The sequence below is a fragment of the Ammospiza caudacuta genome, chromosome 6, assembly GCF_027887145.1.
Source record: "Ammospiza caudacuta isolate bAmmCau1 chromosome 6, bAmmCau1.pri, whole genome shotgun sequence".
Classification (NCBI taxonomy): Eukaryota; Metazoa; Chordata; class Aves; order Passeriformes; family Passerellidae; genus Ammospiza; species Ammospiza caudacuta.
Genome location: NC_080598.1, coordinates 8,227,010 through 8,239,979, shown reverse-complemented (window position 1 = coordinate 8,239,979; position 12,970 = coordinate 8,227,010). Strand labels below are relative to the sequence as shown.

The window sequence follows — 12,970 nt, the reverse complement described above, 5'->3', positions numbered from 1 at the left end:
ACAATACAGATATTTTACTAGCACTCCTACTATATTACTTTAGAGACTGAAAGCAAAACCTAAAGCTAAGGTCAAACTTCATACAAATTCTACCCAATATTTCCAAATTCCAGGTCAAGAGCTGAACTAATAGATGTGTGAAGTTTTACTGCCAAGTAAACTTAGTGGCCTACTGAGACTTAAAAGGATCACCACTAGAGAAGACTCTGCATGTCCACACCCCATAAATAATTCTCACAAATCACTGCAGTACAGAGGAAAGACAAAGAGATCAGTAGGAAGCAGCAGACATCAAGCTCACATTCACAGAATTACTTGGATGATTAAGCCCAAGACAGCAATTCTTAAACCTAATGTACCTTCAGCAACTTCAGACTCCCACATGAAGTGCACGAGTGACTACTGCCAGTCACATCACTGCTGGGCAAACTCTGGGGTGCACATTCCAGGTGCTGTAAATGACTGGATGCACATTTCCAGCAGTTACAAGGACAAGTGAAATGTGGGACCTTCAATAACACACAAGTAGTCTGCATGTGTAACTTTACTTCTGAAGTATAATCACAGTTGAAACAAGCTTCTGTTCAGCTGAACCATTGTCAGTGTCTGAATGTTCCTTTCTCTCTCAGCAATGACCAAATACTATCAAATCAGCTCCTTGAGAACCCACAACCATAATTTAGGAATTTTCCCACCTATTTCAAGAGGTCCAATCCATTAAATGCCACACTGGATACACGCTGATAACACTGCTTCCTGCAGAAAATGCAAAGATCAGAGATCTTTCCAATAGACAGCAAATAAGGGGAGAAGAGTCAGTGAGAACCGGGGTACCATTCCCCCTCCTTCTACCCTGTGCTTTTGAACCACAGACTCCTACAACCTGCCGGGTTTTTTCTGTTTAGGTGACCTGGAAAGGCCCGGGGTGGCCTTGGACAACCGGCGCTTCAAAGGACGAGAAGAGGCTCCAGATCTTTTCTCGGTCTCGGTGTTTATTAATTGTTTATCTAAAAGATTTTCTCTTGGCCCGACAGAGGTCTGCTCAGCAGTCAGCCATGAGCACACTGCGAGCCCCCGGGGCAGTCACCTATCTTTATACTCGAAGTTACGTGTACAATATTTATCATTTTTCCCCAATACCTTTTACCTTTATTAACCCGTGCACTTTTAGTAATAACCAATCCCAAAGTGCCACCATCACCACAGAAGATGGAGGCCAAGAAGAAGAAGAAGAAGAACAGGACACGCCCCAATTCCTCCATCTTACTTCTTTAGACCCCCCTGTACAGAAATCCTAAACCCTGTGTCTTACACTCTAATTAACTTATCCCTTCACCATTCACCCAGTGAAACCTTCCCAGTCCTCATACAGGTGTCGTCTCCTGTGTCGGATCAAAGTCCAGCCACCAGACACTTCTGGCAACATTCCAGGACTCCCGAGCCCCCCAAGGGTGGTCTCGGCCACTCTGCACCTCCATCCTGAGGTGCTGAGATCCCACAACAACCCACCACCCCTTCCACCCCAGCAGAGCTACCCATGCTCCATGGTTGTTTCCAAGCCCAAGGAAGCTCTTTCAGAGGCCAACTTCCCTGGTACAGCCAGGGGAGGGGAACACAGGGTGACAAAGGTTCTCATCATGAAGGAGGCATTGAGCGGGTGCTCTCAGACTCACATTGGGCTTTATTTCAGAGGAAAGCAGCACCTTCTTTTTGAAATACAGGTTCTAAACTAATCCTGTCAGAGCACTGAGGGGTTTGTTACTCAACACAGGTGCTTTGCCACAGCCCAGTCTTTAATGAGAGAACAGTGCACTTCGAATCCTGTTACAATGCCTGAACCAAAACACTTAAAGATGTATTTAATAGCACACTTGTGGCAAATTGAACACACTTCTTAAAACACAGATCCCAGAATGTCTTAAATAGAGCAATTTTGAGCTGTTAACTTGATGTATTGTATGTTGGAATGTTTCCTGAAGCAAAAAAAAAATCTGAACAACCTTTAGATACAATCATTTAATCTTGAATCTGACTGATTTTGAAGTATCAGGTTTGTGAGTACCTCAACAACATACTTTGTCCTCATCTCTGAATTCTTCATTATACCTGGGGAGACTTCAGGCAAAATCCAGACTATAGAAAAAAATATAGTGTAAGGGGACACATGCCTTGGGAGAGCTGAACTAAAGACCAAAAGATCCACTTTTCAGTTTTACAGAATGCATTTTTCATATTTAAAGCAAGATTTTAAATATGTCTTACTAAGGACATCCTGAAGAACCAGTCTTCTTACACTTATCTCCTTATGGTCTTTTAAATATAGTAAATTAAGGTGATTCAAGATAAATTACTTCCCCTAAAAAAAGTCAAACAAAGCAGCTGTCAATAAAAAAAGTGTGCAAATATTTCCTGGTCATACCTGCAGATCACACAAGAACAAACAAAGTTTTCTTCAGGGGTAACAAAGAATAGTTTATATATCTACAGCAATCTCTTAACCACTAGATATTGTATTTCACTCTCTTACTCTTAAAATTTTTAATTTCAGCTGATCCTATTTTCTTTCCTCTGACCCAAGTTGAACTTGCAAAGGGTTTTGTAACCACACTAAAATAATTGTGAGAATTAAATGTCAATGAAGTTCTCTACATTCACAATCTATCTGCCAGACTCTCTACATTTATTACAGTGTAACCTTTACACTCAGATCTGAAACAGCCTCATTTTTATAGAACTTCCTTTGCTTGTAACTTCTCTCCACCTTCCTAATCAGCATGCTCCTTGGTTTTCCTTAAAAAACAAAACCCAAAAAAGCTAAAAATGGGGATATGAGAATGCCCAAGACATTTACTACACTTTTATATATTGCTCAATACTTATAATATTTGTCTCCTACTGAGAGTTGCAGAAGTAGTGGATGAACTTGCCCTTCATTTCTTCAAGTATGAATTTTATGGAAATGTTTTCCTTTGCTGCTCCTATTCTGAAGAACTTTCTGCTGGATTGAATTACAAATGCAATATTAGCATAAGTACTCAGAAGAGCTTTCTCTTCATGGAGAATTTTGAAATGAAAGTTTACTTCCCTACAAAATCACCAACAGACATGTATGGTAAAAAATTAAAATCCAGTTCAGACATTAAACATGACTGCAGGCAAAGTTTTTAATTCTTTAACAGCTCTCTAATTTTCAGCTGTCCAGCTTCTGTTGGGGAAGGAAAGATGGAAACGGAACAGCAAGGTATGTGAGCAGGCATTCTTTGTGCAGCTCCCTGGGAACTCTGCACAGAACAAAGGATCCAGGCCAGAGTGGAAGCACCATAAACTCTGCCTGCTGCCACTGCCACCAAGGGCTGCAGGGAGAGCACACAACTCTGGGGCAATGTCCCCACAGCAGGAACAGGCATCACAATGTGCATGTGAGAAAGGACTTAGACAATTTTTCCATATACAAACTGATGAACAAAAAAAAAGGTACTACATAAGAGTTTCTGCATCTGCTATTTTTTTCTTTTCCTTCACTGTTGCTGATCTCAACCCAATGAGTGAGCATGGCTGCCTTCCATTCCTTCAGCTCCTGCAGAACACTGCCAAACTTCTTCAGAAAATGCTGTTTATATGTTCAGACATTATTTTACTGGGCAAACTTTCATGCTATATCAAACATATTTCTCATGAAGCTCCAAAACCAGAGCATTCAGCAATGCTCAGGAATCCAGGCACACTTGCTCGTGTTACTGAGGCAGCTTTCATCACATGTGCTTATTGAGAAGCTACACCTGAACTGCAGCACGATACCAGCTCTAAGCTATTCACAGAAATGCCAATCTAAAAATAATCTGTTGCCATTTTTCAGAAGCACCTAAAGCACCCCTGTGATTACAATCTCAACAATTATATTGAATCAAATGATCTGTACCAATTTCACCCCTCAGTATTTTTAGAACATGCACAACATCCTTTTTAGAAATTATTTCATCTGCCAATGCTGTGCAAGAGCATTTGCTCAGTGCAAGCTGACTACATGCCAAGCATTGCAGAAACCAAAGAAAATAAAAATCTCAGCATGTCACAGTGCCTAAAACTGTGGTCAAGTTCATTGTTATTTTATCAGAGCTCCACAAAAAAAATTCTGTGACTTAAAATTATCAGTTCTTTAGTAACTAGTGGCATTGTTTTGTGAATATTTCAGTCAAGACAAGAAAATAACAAGATTATAAATGGCAGCCCAGCCAAAGGTATGCCACATTAAATCTTAAAGGGTGAAGTGTAAAAGAGCAGCTTTAAATGTTCAAAAAGGAATTTAAAAAAACTTTTTCAAACTGCATAAAAAAGCTGAATATGTACATGTAACTCAATCACTCCATTTTCTACAAACGTAGCTTTCTCCTTTATTCTCTTAGGTAAAAGTCAACATATTTTCAAACACAACAAAAAATGAAGCTGGGAATATTTATGAACATTTATGAATATATATGAATATTTGTACATAATATAGTACATTGCAGTACCAGTTGTAATGTACTGGTGGGGGAAGGTTTAGAACAAAACATTTCCCCCACTCCCATTTAATTCTGACAAGACTGAAACATGTGATTCAAAGGTAGCACAAATTCAAGGTACTAACTTATTTCAGTAAATCACCACAAGTTTTAATCTTATATTGATATCACTACATTCTGTCAGAAAAAGAGGCAGCACAATAATAATTTTAATCACTATGTGATTGTACAACTAACATTTTAAAACTATAATGCAAGGATGCCTTGATTGTATCCACAGGCTTTAAAAAGAACAGAAAATGGCACCAAAAAAATATTTTCACTACTGATGCTTTTGAATGTGAAATTTTAAATCACCAGTGACACACAAAACGGTAATGACATAAAATAGCATTTATTGTTTGTGATGATGTTCAGAACATCTCACTGCAGGGAAAAAAGAAGGATTCAGTTATTTAGTTGTCAGACTGTTCTCCAGGGTAGTAACTTCCACCAGCAGCATTTCCAGTCTGAGGCTGCAGTACCAAGGGGTGCCCATCAGGCACTGGTACCTCTCAGGCAAGAGCATTTCATCAGATGATTGAGAGGTGCTGATACTTCCCTGTCCTGATCATCCTTCCATGCTCAGATTAAACACCCAGCTGACAGCAAGGGAAAGTGAACGCTCACTGGGAAGCCCCATGGCTGGAAAAAAGCAGGAACGCTCTGGAATTCTACTCCAAAGAGTAGAATTTTTCTACTTTATTCACCAAACTCAATATCTACATGAACATCATTCAGAAAGTGTCTGTTTGCAAGGAACAAATTATTTGGTGAACTTCCCTGTGAATTTTCTGTTTGTTTCCTAAATTTGATTTCCAAAATTGCTTCTCAGTCAATGAATTAGACAGTTTCTCTAGTTGTCACAACCATTCCTTTATGTTTTGTAATGGAGCACACGAGAAGGAAAGCAGGATAAATTATGCAAGCTGTAACCACTTGTAGAATCTTTTGATACATGGAAAGAAAAAACAAGGATGTCATCAGCACTGAAAAGAACAGCATCCCTTTACTAAAGAGAATTGCAAAATATCTTAATCAGATTCCTGCTCGTATAATGAGGAAGTCAGAACGATACCCATCAAGAGGCACATTTGATTTGTTCAGTGCAGATGATTAAAATGGACTCATTAGTGCAGGGATGAAAAGATTCCCATTAGTGAGCTGAGAGAACTCACACCACCTTGGTCAATTTAATGGCAGCAAGTATATATTTATATATTTATATGTATTTATTTATTCATTCTGACAGGTGTACTTTAGATAGTTCATGCTAGAACATGTTGAAAAAGCATCTGCACAGCATTTATTTAATCAGTAGCACAAACACTTCAAAAATCTCATAGCAGAACACACTTCTCATATTATGACCAATACTCACTAAGTTCTCATACATCTTGATTTTCAAGATAAGTCTTTGTAAAGTTCACTTACATTACCAGTAAACACACATAGGCATCTTTCTCACCAACTGTGTTGGCAAGAGTATTTTATTATTTTCTATTTGAGGTAGATTTTCCCAAAATAAGTTTCAAGTCAACTTTTCCTGTAAGAAACACTGAGAGCCATAGAAATGTTCTCCCATCTGATAGCAGCATTTTCTTATTTTCATATTTATCTAACTCATACTATTCACCCTCCCTTCCCAGGGTTCCTGGGTAAAAATCCACACCTATTAATACAGCAAATTTTATAGAATATGCTCAAATTTTGCTACCAGGGTGCAGCAATGAACACTTTTTACTCAGTGACTTCTTTTTATTGGATATAAAAGGAAACTGAATTGATTCTTTTCATCTTTTAGATGAAGAAAGCAAAGTAATCGAGGATGAGGAAAAGGAAGGAAGGGAAAGGAACAGGGAGCAGTTTACACTGAGCCCCAGAAGCAGAGAACAGGGATTCTCATGGGGAATTACTGGTCACACCATTGCAGGGAAAGCACTGGGCAGCAGTAGGGATGCAAGAGGGAACTCACCAAGTGCCTGCATAGCCCAGCCAAAAACCTTTATGCAAAAAGAAATCCCAACACTGATCTATTAGAACCTGCTTTCATACATCTCCTCCAAAGGAAAAAGAACTTTGTCTCAAAGTTAGGAGCAAGAGAAAATGACAAGGCCCTGATTACTCGGACTTCCGAGACGCAGGCGAAGCTATGCAATGTCCAAAAGAAAACCTTTCATAACAGACTAATAAAAGATGAACCTTTGTATGGACTCTGTATCCATGAAAACATAGTGCTACTCACAAAACCTAATGAAAACATCCTAGCAATTCTACTTTGCAAACAGCAGCCTGAGCTCCTGTTAATATACAAAAATATGGATAAAAACACAAATTGAAGACTCATAATCAACTTAATACTCATCCTTCGCCTCCACCACATGCAGACTGGCAGAGTTAGAGACACCTCCCACCACTTATCTACCAAGGCATCACTAACTTGTAGACAAGAACCAAAATCCTTTTCCCATCCACTGCTTTGGATGATTAGTCATTCCCTAAACCAGCCCAAAGCAAACTCATTACATTTCTTCTCATTCCTGCACACTGGAATGCCAAGGCAACTCTGGCTGTGGGCTCATCTTCAGCAGAGGCTGGTTCAGCGCCCAGCTGAAATCTCTGAAGCGGCACAGTGACACCAGCCAGCCCACCAGGAAGGGACAAAACATCAACTGTGCTCCTCTATCCATCCCTGGGGGGCACAGCTGAAACTCCCAACGATCTGCTCTGCCTCCAACTGCTCCTAGGGGCATTGCAGGAATATTTAGGAGCAGGCTGTTGAGAACTCAGAGACTTGGCGAATTCTGTTTACTCATAGCTCAGCGTGCTCTGCAATGGGACTATTAATGAATCTCAGAAGGACTTAATGGGAATGCTGCAGTGTAGCATGTTAAAATTCCCTATCACTAAAAAAATGAGGTTATACTGAAAAACACTGGAAAAGTTGAAGATAAACTTCTGTTACAACACATATATAGATATAACCAGATGGACTTGACACAAGTAGTTCATCTCTTTTCTTTCTCAATTTGATTTCACTAATATTCTGTTCAGTTTCATTTAGAGACACAACAAAGAACTTGACAAAACTTGCTGAGAAAAAACAACTCCTCCCGTTAGCATTATCAATGTACAAAGTTTATAGATTTCACACTGTTTGTTTAAGATACCCATAGCTATAATCACATAGATTCGTCTTCCTTTCCCCATACTTCCCCCCCTACAGATAAAAGTACATTCAAAAGGCTCCTCCAATGAGTCAGTTAAAAATACACAGCTGAATCATAAGCATATTCTGAATACAACTCTAAAGCCAAGGGGGATACTATTAATACATATAACTAAAGACACAGCCTTGGCTAGCTGCTTTTATTAATATCTTGTCTATTCCACTTCTCTACAGCTGCTGCCACAATGTTTCTCCTGCCACTATCCCTTATCTGTTTCTTTGGTTTTAAAATTAAATCTTTAAGTATATCAGCTACTCTGTCTTCTGGCCTAGTTTTATATTTGTGAAGATTTTTGTTAGAAGTCAATATTCAAGTATATTAGCTACTACATTCCATCTCTTTTAAAGTTTCTGGAGATTTCACTTTCGTGTAAAAGACAAAATATAGTCTTTTATACCTTAGTATTTAAAGTAAGGATACGAGGTAATGTTACCTTTTTCCTACATATGCCCTGTGTTTACATGCACGAAAAATTGTTTCTAATATTCAGTGTTGTTATTTGCTTCCCAGTTCTACTCGAGAATACCATTTAAGGATCAGCACCTCATTTTGCTAAGCTCCACAAAAACGGAGCCCTTGCCTGACAAAGCTTCCCGTAAGGACACACGACGGGACAGGTAAATGTAACAAAATGAGGTTTTTGTTACTGACGTTCGACGAAAACTCCGGGAAGGCTTTGAGTAATTGCTGTCAGAACTGTCAGAAAAGTTGGCAAAACGTGTACCTGCTCAGGAAACAAAGTTTATGCTGATACTACTCTACCAGCAGCTGTTTCCAAATATTTTATGCCATCACTTGAACTCCTTCCTGTGCGCGGTATCGCTCCAACTTGACACGTGTCATTCGCCTATCGCTGCAGGACAGAGGCTTCGCCTTCCTCTTTCTCTCGGGCTCTTATCTCCAGCCTATGGCCAAAAACAAGCCTTTCCCCTTCTCCCTACAGCAGGGGAGAGATGAGGGGCCCAGAGCAGAGCAAACAAGCCGCTGCTCGACCCGTTCCCCCCGGCAAACACCGCGGGCACTGCCGCCCGCCCTGCCCCGCTCCCGGCCCCTCGGCCGAGACCCGCCCGGTTCCCGGGGCCGGCTCCCCGCTCTGCCCCTCAGCCGCAGCCCCGCGGGCCGGCAGGAGCGGCCGCGCTGCCTCCCAGCCCCGTGACACCGGAGCGGCCCGGCCGGGCCCCGCCGCGCAGGCCGGGCTCCCCGCATGCCGCGGCACGGACAGGTGCAGCCCTCGGGCCGCCCGGGGCCCTGCGCAGCCCGGGCTCAGCTCCAGCCTCCTCCTCCTGCCCTGGCCAGCCGCTTCACCCGCGCTCCACCATCACCCCCGGGCCTGCACAAAGACAGGCCCGCGCCCGCCGGGCCGCGCACCGAGGGAGCGCAGCGGAGCCGAGCCAGGCCAGGCCGGGCCGGGCCTCCTCCACTCCCTCCTGGGGCGGCGCCGGTGCCCCGGGCCTCCTGCCCGCCGCCGCCGCCTCCATCTCCCGCCTCACCTCCTTGGGGACGAGCTGGTTCTCCTCGCTGGGCACCATGGCCGGCGGCGCGGCGCGGATCCCGCAGCAGGCTGAACCGAGCGCCGTCGTCAGCAGCAGCGGGAGGCGGGGGGACGCCCGCGGCTCATCCTCCCCCTTCTTCTCCTCCTCCTGCTCCTCTTCTTCTTCTTCCTCTTCCACCTCCTCCTCCTCCTCTTCCTCCGCTTCCACCTCCTCCGCTCCCGCGGGCAGCGCCGCGGCCCCGCCCCGCCGCCAATCCATGGCAAAATGGCCGCCGGCGCGGGTCTCGCGAGAGCCGCCCCACCCCGGGCTCGCTGCGTTCCGCCGCGCTCATCGCGCTCGGCCCGGCCGCGGCGGGTCCCGCTCCCGGCCCTGCTGCCGCTGCCCGGCCCGGCCGAGCCGCGCGGTGTTCACCGAGCACGAGGAGCGGTGTCGGAGCCGCAACGCGGAACCTCCGTGGGCGGCCGGGCCAGAGCTGCCCCGCGCACGGGTTATTCGTGGCGCCGGGATAACTCCGTCACGTTATCCTGCTCTGGGGAGCGCCGTGGGGCCTGCGGGGGAGCAGGGAGGCAATAAATGGAGTGGGCGCCGTCTGCGGGCTTATTTAGGGAAAGACTGCACGTGCCGCGGGGGTGTTCGCTCATGGGGTGGCCTGGATGATCTCAGAGCTGTTTGCTAAACTGATTGAGGCCGCGCAAATGCAGCGGCGGGAGGCAAGCGGGCAGGGAGCGCGCCGGGGCCACTGCCCCAGCTGCGGCTCGGGGCTCGTCGGCACATGGCCGGGGGCGCTGAGGGAGCGGGGCTCGGGGCCGGCCGGGGGCGCTGAGGGAGCGGGGCTCGGGGCCGGCCGGGGGCGCTGAGGGAGCGGGGCTCGGGGTCGGCCGGGGGCGCTGAGGGAGCGGGGCTCGGGGCCGGCCGGGGGCGCTGAGGGAGCGGGGCTCGGGGCCGGCCGGGGGCGCTCAGGGAGCGGGGCTCGGGGCCGGCCGGGGGCGCTGAGGGAGCGGGGCTCGGGGCCGGCCGGGGGCGCTGAGGGAGCGGGGCTCGGGGGCGCTCAGGGAGCGGGGCTCGGGGCCGGCCGGGGGCGCTCAGGGAGCGGGGCTCGGGGCCGGCCGGGGGCGCTCAGGGAGCGGGGCTCGGGGCCGGCCGGGGGCGCTGAGGGAGCGGGGCTCGGGGCCGGCCGGGGGCGCTCAGGGAGCGGGGCTCGGGGCCGGCCGGGGGCGCTCAGGGAGCGGGGCTCGGGGGCGCTCAGGGAGCGGGGCTCGGGGCCGGCCGGGGGCGCTGAGGGAGCGGGGCTCGGGGCCGGCCGGGGGCGCTCAGGGAGCGGGGCTCGGGGGCGCTCAGGGAGCGGGGCTTGCGGGCAGTCTCGGAGCTCGTCGGCACCCGGCCATGGGCGCGCTCGGAGCGCCAGGCCCCGCCACACGAGCTCCGTGCCCTCGCAGCTCCCCGGCCGCCCCTGGCGGACACCGGAGGCTCTCTCCGTGCGATTCCCTCGCCCCGTTACGGTGCTGGTGCCAGCTGGAGGGGACGCGTAAGCACAGCCCGCTCCCGCTGGCATGCGAGCCCGTACTGATGCCCAGTTGTTCCTTGAAGTCATGCGATGGAGTTCAGCATGTGCTCGCTGTAAATCCAATGTTGATAGCTCGTTTTCAAACGGAGTGCAAGGCTGTTTCTGTGGCATTGCTTAATTGTTGGGTTTTGTCCACAACAAGCTGAACTATATCTGTTTTTTAGTGCCACCTAAAACACGCTAAAAGCCAAAATACTGGAATGACTAAAACGCACACTTAGAGGGAAAGTAGTTGATGTCTACTTCACTGCAAAATAGTTTGTAAGTGAAAAGCATTCTACTTGGCTAATGAACGATGCTGTTTTGTAGCTGTACATTTCTGCACAACTGTTTTTCTTATTATGTTAGTGTCCTCTTGTGGAAAAATGCAGTACTGAGCATAGGTTTTGGTTTGTGTCCATGAAGTTTTGGAGTTGGGGTAATTTTTGAAACCCATTGTACTGGAGGCTACTGAAGATTTGATAAAGTTGAATGATCTCATTTTGCTTTTCATGTTCAAAGTGTGTAACTTGTCAGCTTCCTCTGCTTTCTCATAGATAAGTGGCAGCTTTTAGAATTAGGATATGTTGGTAGTGTTTCTATTCCTATAGTATATTAATGCTTCAAAAAAAGGCTTCAAAATGGTAATTTCTGTAAACATCATCAGTGGTTTTATTTTCATCTTTTAAGTGTGCTGTGGAAATGCTATATTTCTGGCTTTGTTGGGGTTTGTTTGTTTTTTCTTAAATTTTTGCTCCTTGAATTAAACACAGAAATCCTCTCATTGAAAAACTTAAAGCAGTTTTTAAGTATATTTCTGTTTTGCATTATGTAACTTAATGGGTTCAAGTTATTTATCTTGTAAAGGTCAGAGGGTTCTTTGGCACAGGAGCTCTTGCCCTGTGGGTTTGAAACATGTTGCACCTGAAAGCCCCTCATCTTAGACCTTTGAGCTCTATTATGATAAAATCAAGTACTGAGACAGGAACCTGTGAGTCCCTTGCTGTTAATGTTACTTCATGTTAGCACGGGGTTTTGTAGAGCTGCCCCCCTACAAGAGGAAGAAAAATATCTAAAATAGTAGGGGTTTTGATAGGAAAGGCAGTGTGAAATGAATGAACTCCTGTAATTGTGAAAAGAGGCGTTTTACTCATGCTTATCAGCTGTGTTGTGCATTAAAAGGTTTGGGATTTAGTTGGGGTTTTATTGAGAGCTTTGTCAGGCAAGGGCTCCGTTTTTGTGGAGCTTAGCAAAACGAGGTGCTGATCGTTAAATGGTATTCTTGAGCAGAACTGGGAAGCAAATAACAACACTGAATATTAGAAACAATTCTTTCTTGTGAGCATCTAGGTATGAGAAAAGGTGCAGGAGTGAGAAACGATCAAGATGTGTAGCTACCTGAAGGAGCTCAGCTGCCTGGTGATCTCCAGTTGCCCAGAGGTGCCCAGAGGCCCAGGAGATGAATGAGCAGGTGCTCGAGTTGAAGAGCCAGAACAGAGCCAAGCTTCCAGTGCAAGGGATCCAAGCACTGGGGCAAAACTGTGTGTGTCTTACTGTCTGCTGTAATTCCCCCTCTCCCCCACTCACACCCCACAAAACCTCTCAGACTTGGAGGATTCTTCCTCTGGGTTGTAAGGAATCCAGAATTCAGGGACAAGAAGCTTTCAGAGATGTTACTTTGGAAAGTTCTTTTGACTCTCTAAAATGTGATGATCTTACATGTTTGTTTTTGCTGCCGTTTGTGCATATCAAGGGAAAAAGCTGCACAACTCAATGACTTTTTGAAATATATTGTTCTATTACAATAAAGAGGTAGCTACCATAAATATGTGCCTGCTAGAGTTGCTTTTTTAATAAATACTTTGTTAGATCCTCCACTCAGCCTTTAAAACTGTGCAAATGTCCAGTGTAGCATGTGTGCATAAAACATCTTTAATGGAGTAATAATCTCTAGTTAATAATTAAATCTCCAGGAGCTTTTGTAATTTGTGGATGCTACAACATTTAATCTCCTTATGTGAGACTTCTTAAAGAGGAATATTCAGTATTTGAGTTTCACTAAGAGAATCCTGGCCTTACATAAAGGCTTATTTAATACAGCACAGGTTTAACTTGTTATTAATGTTGAAGGAGAAAAACTGATGCCTCAGACTGCAGTTGATT

General features: G+C 45.7%; 1 protein-coding gene across 4 annotated transcripts in view; it reads right to left on the bottom strand.

The window, feature by feature from the left end:
- USP47 (ubiquitin specific peptidase 47) overlaps positions 1 to 9,469 on the bottom strand; it is a 51,656-nt gene extending 42,187 nt beyond the window's left edge. For 2 of the 4 annotated variants that reach the window (XM_058806301.1, XM_058806303.1), the window contains exon 1: positions 9,262 to 9,453. In XM_058806301.1, the coding sequence (XP_058662284.1) occupies positions 9,262 to 9,300 (39 nt within the window). In that variant the 5' untranslated portion in view covers positions 9,301 to 9,453. Of the gene's footprint in view, positions 1 to 9,261 lie in introns of all 4 variants that reach the window. The other 2 variants (XM_058806304.1, XM_058806302.1) reach the window with 2 other exon arrangements.
- Between the last annotated feature and the right edge of the window lie 3,501 nt (positions 9,470 to 12,970).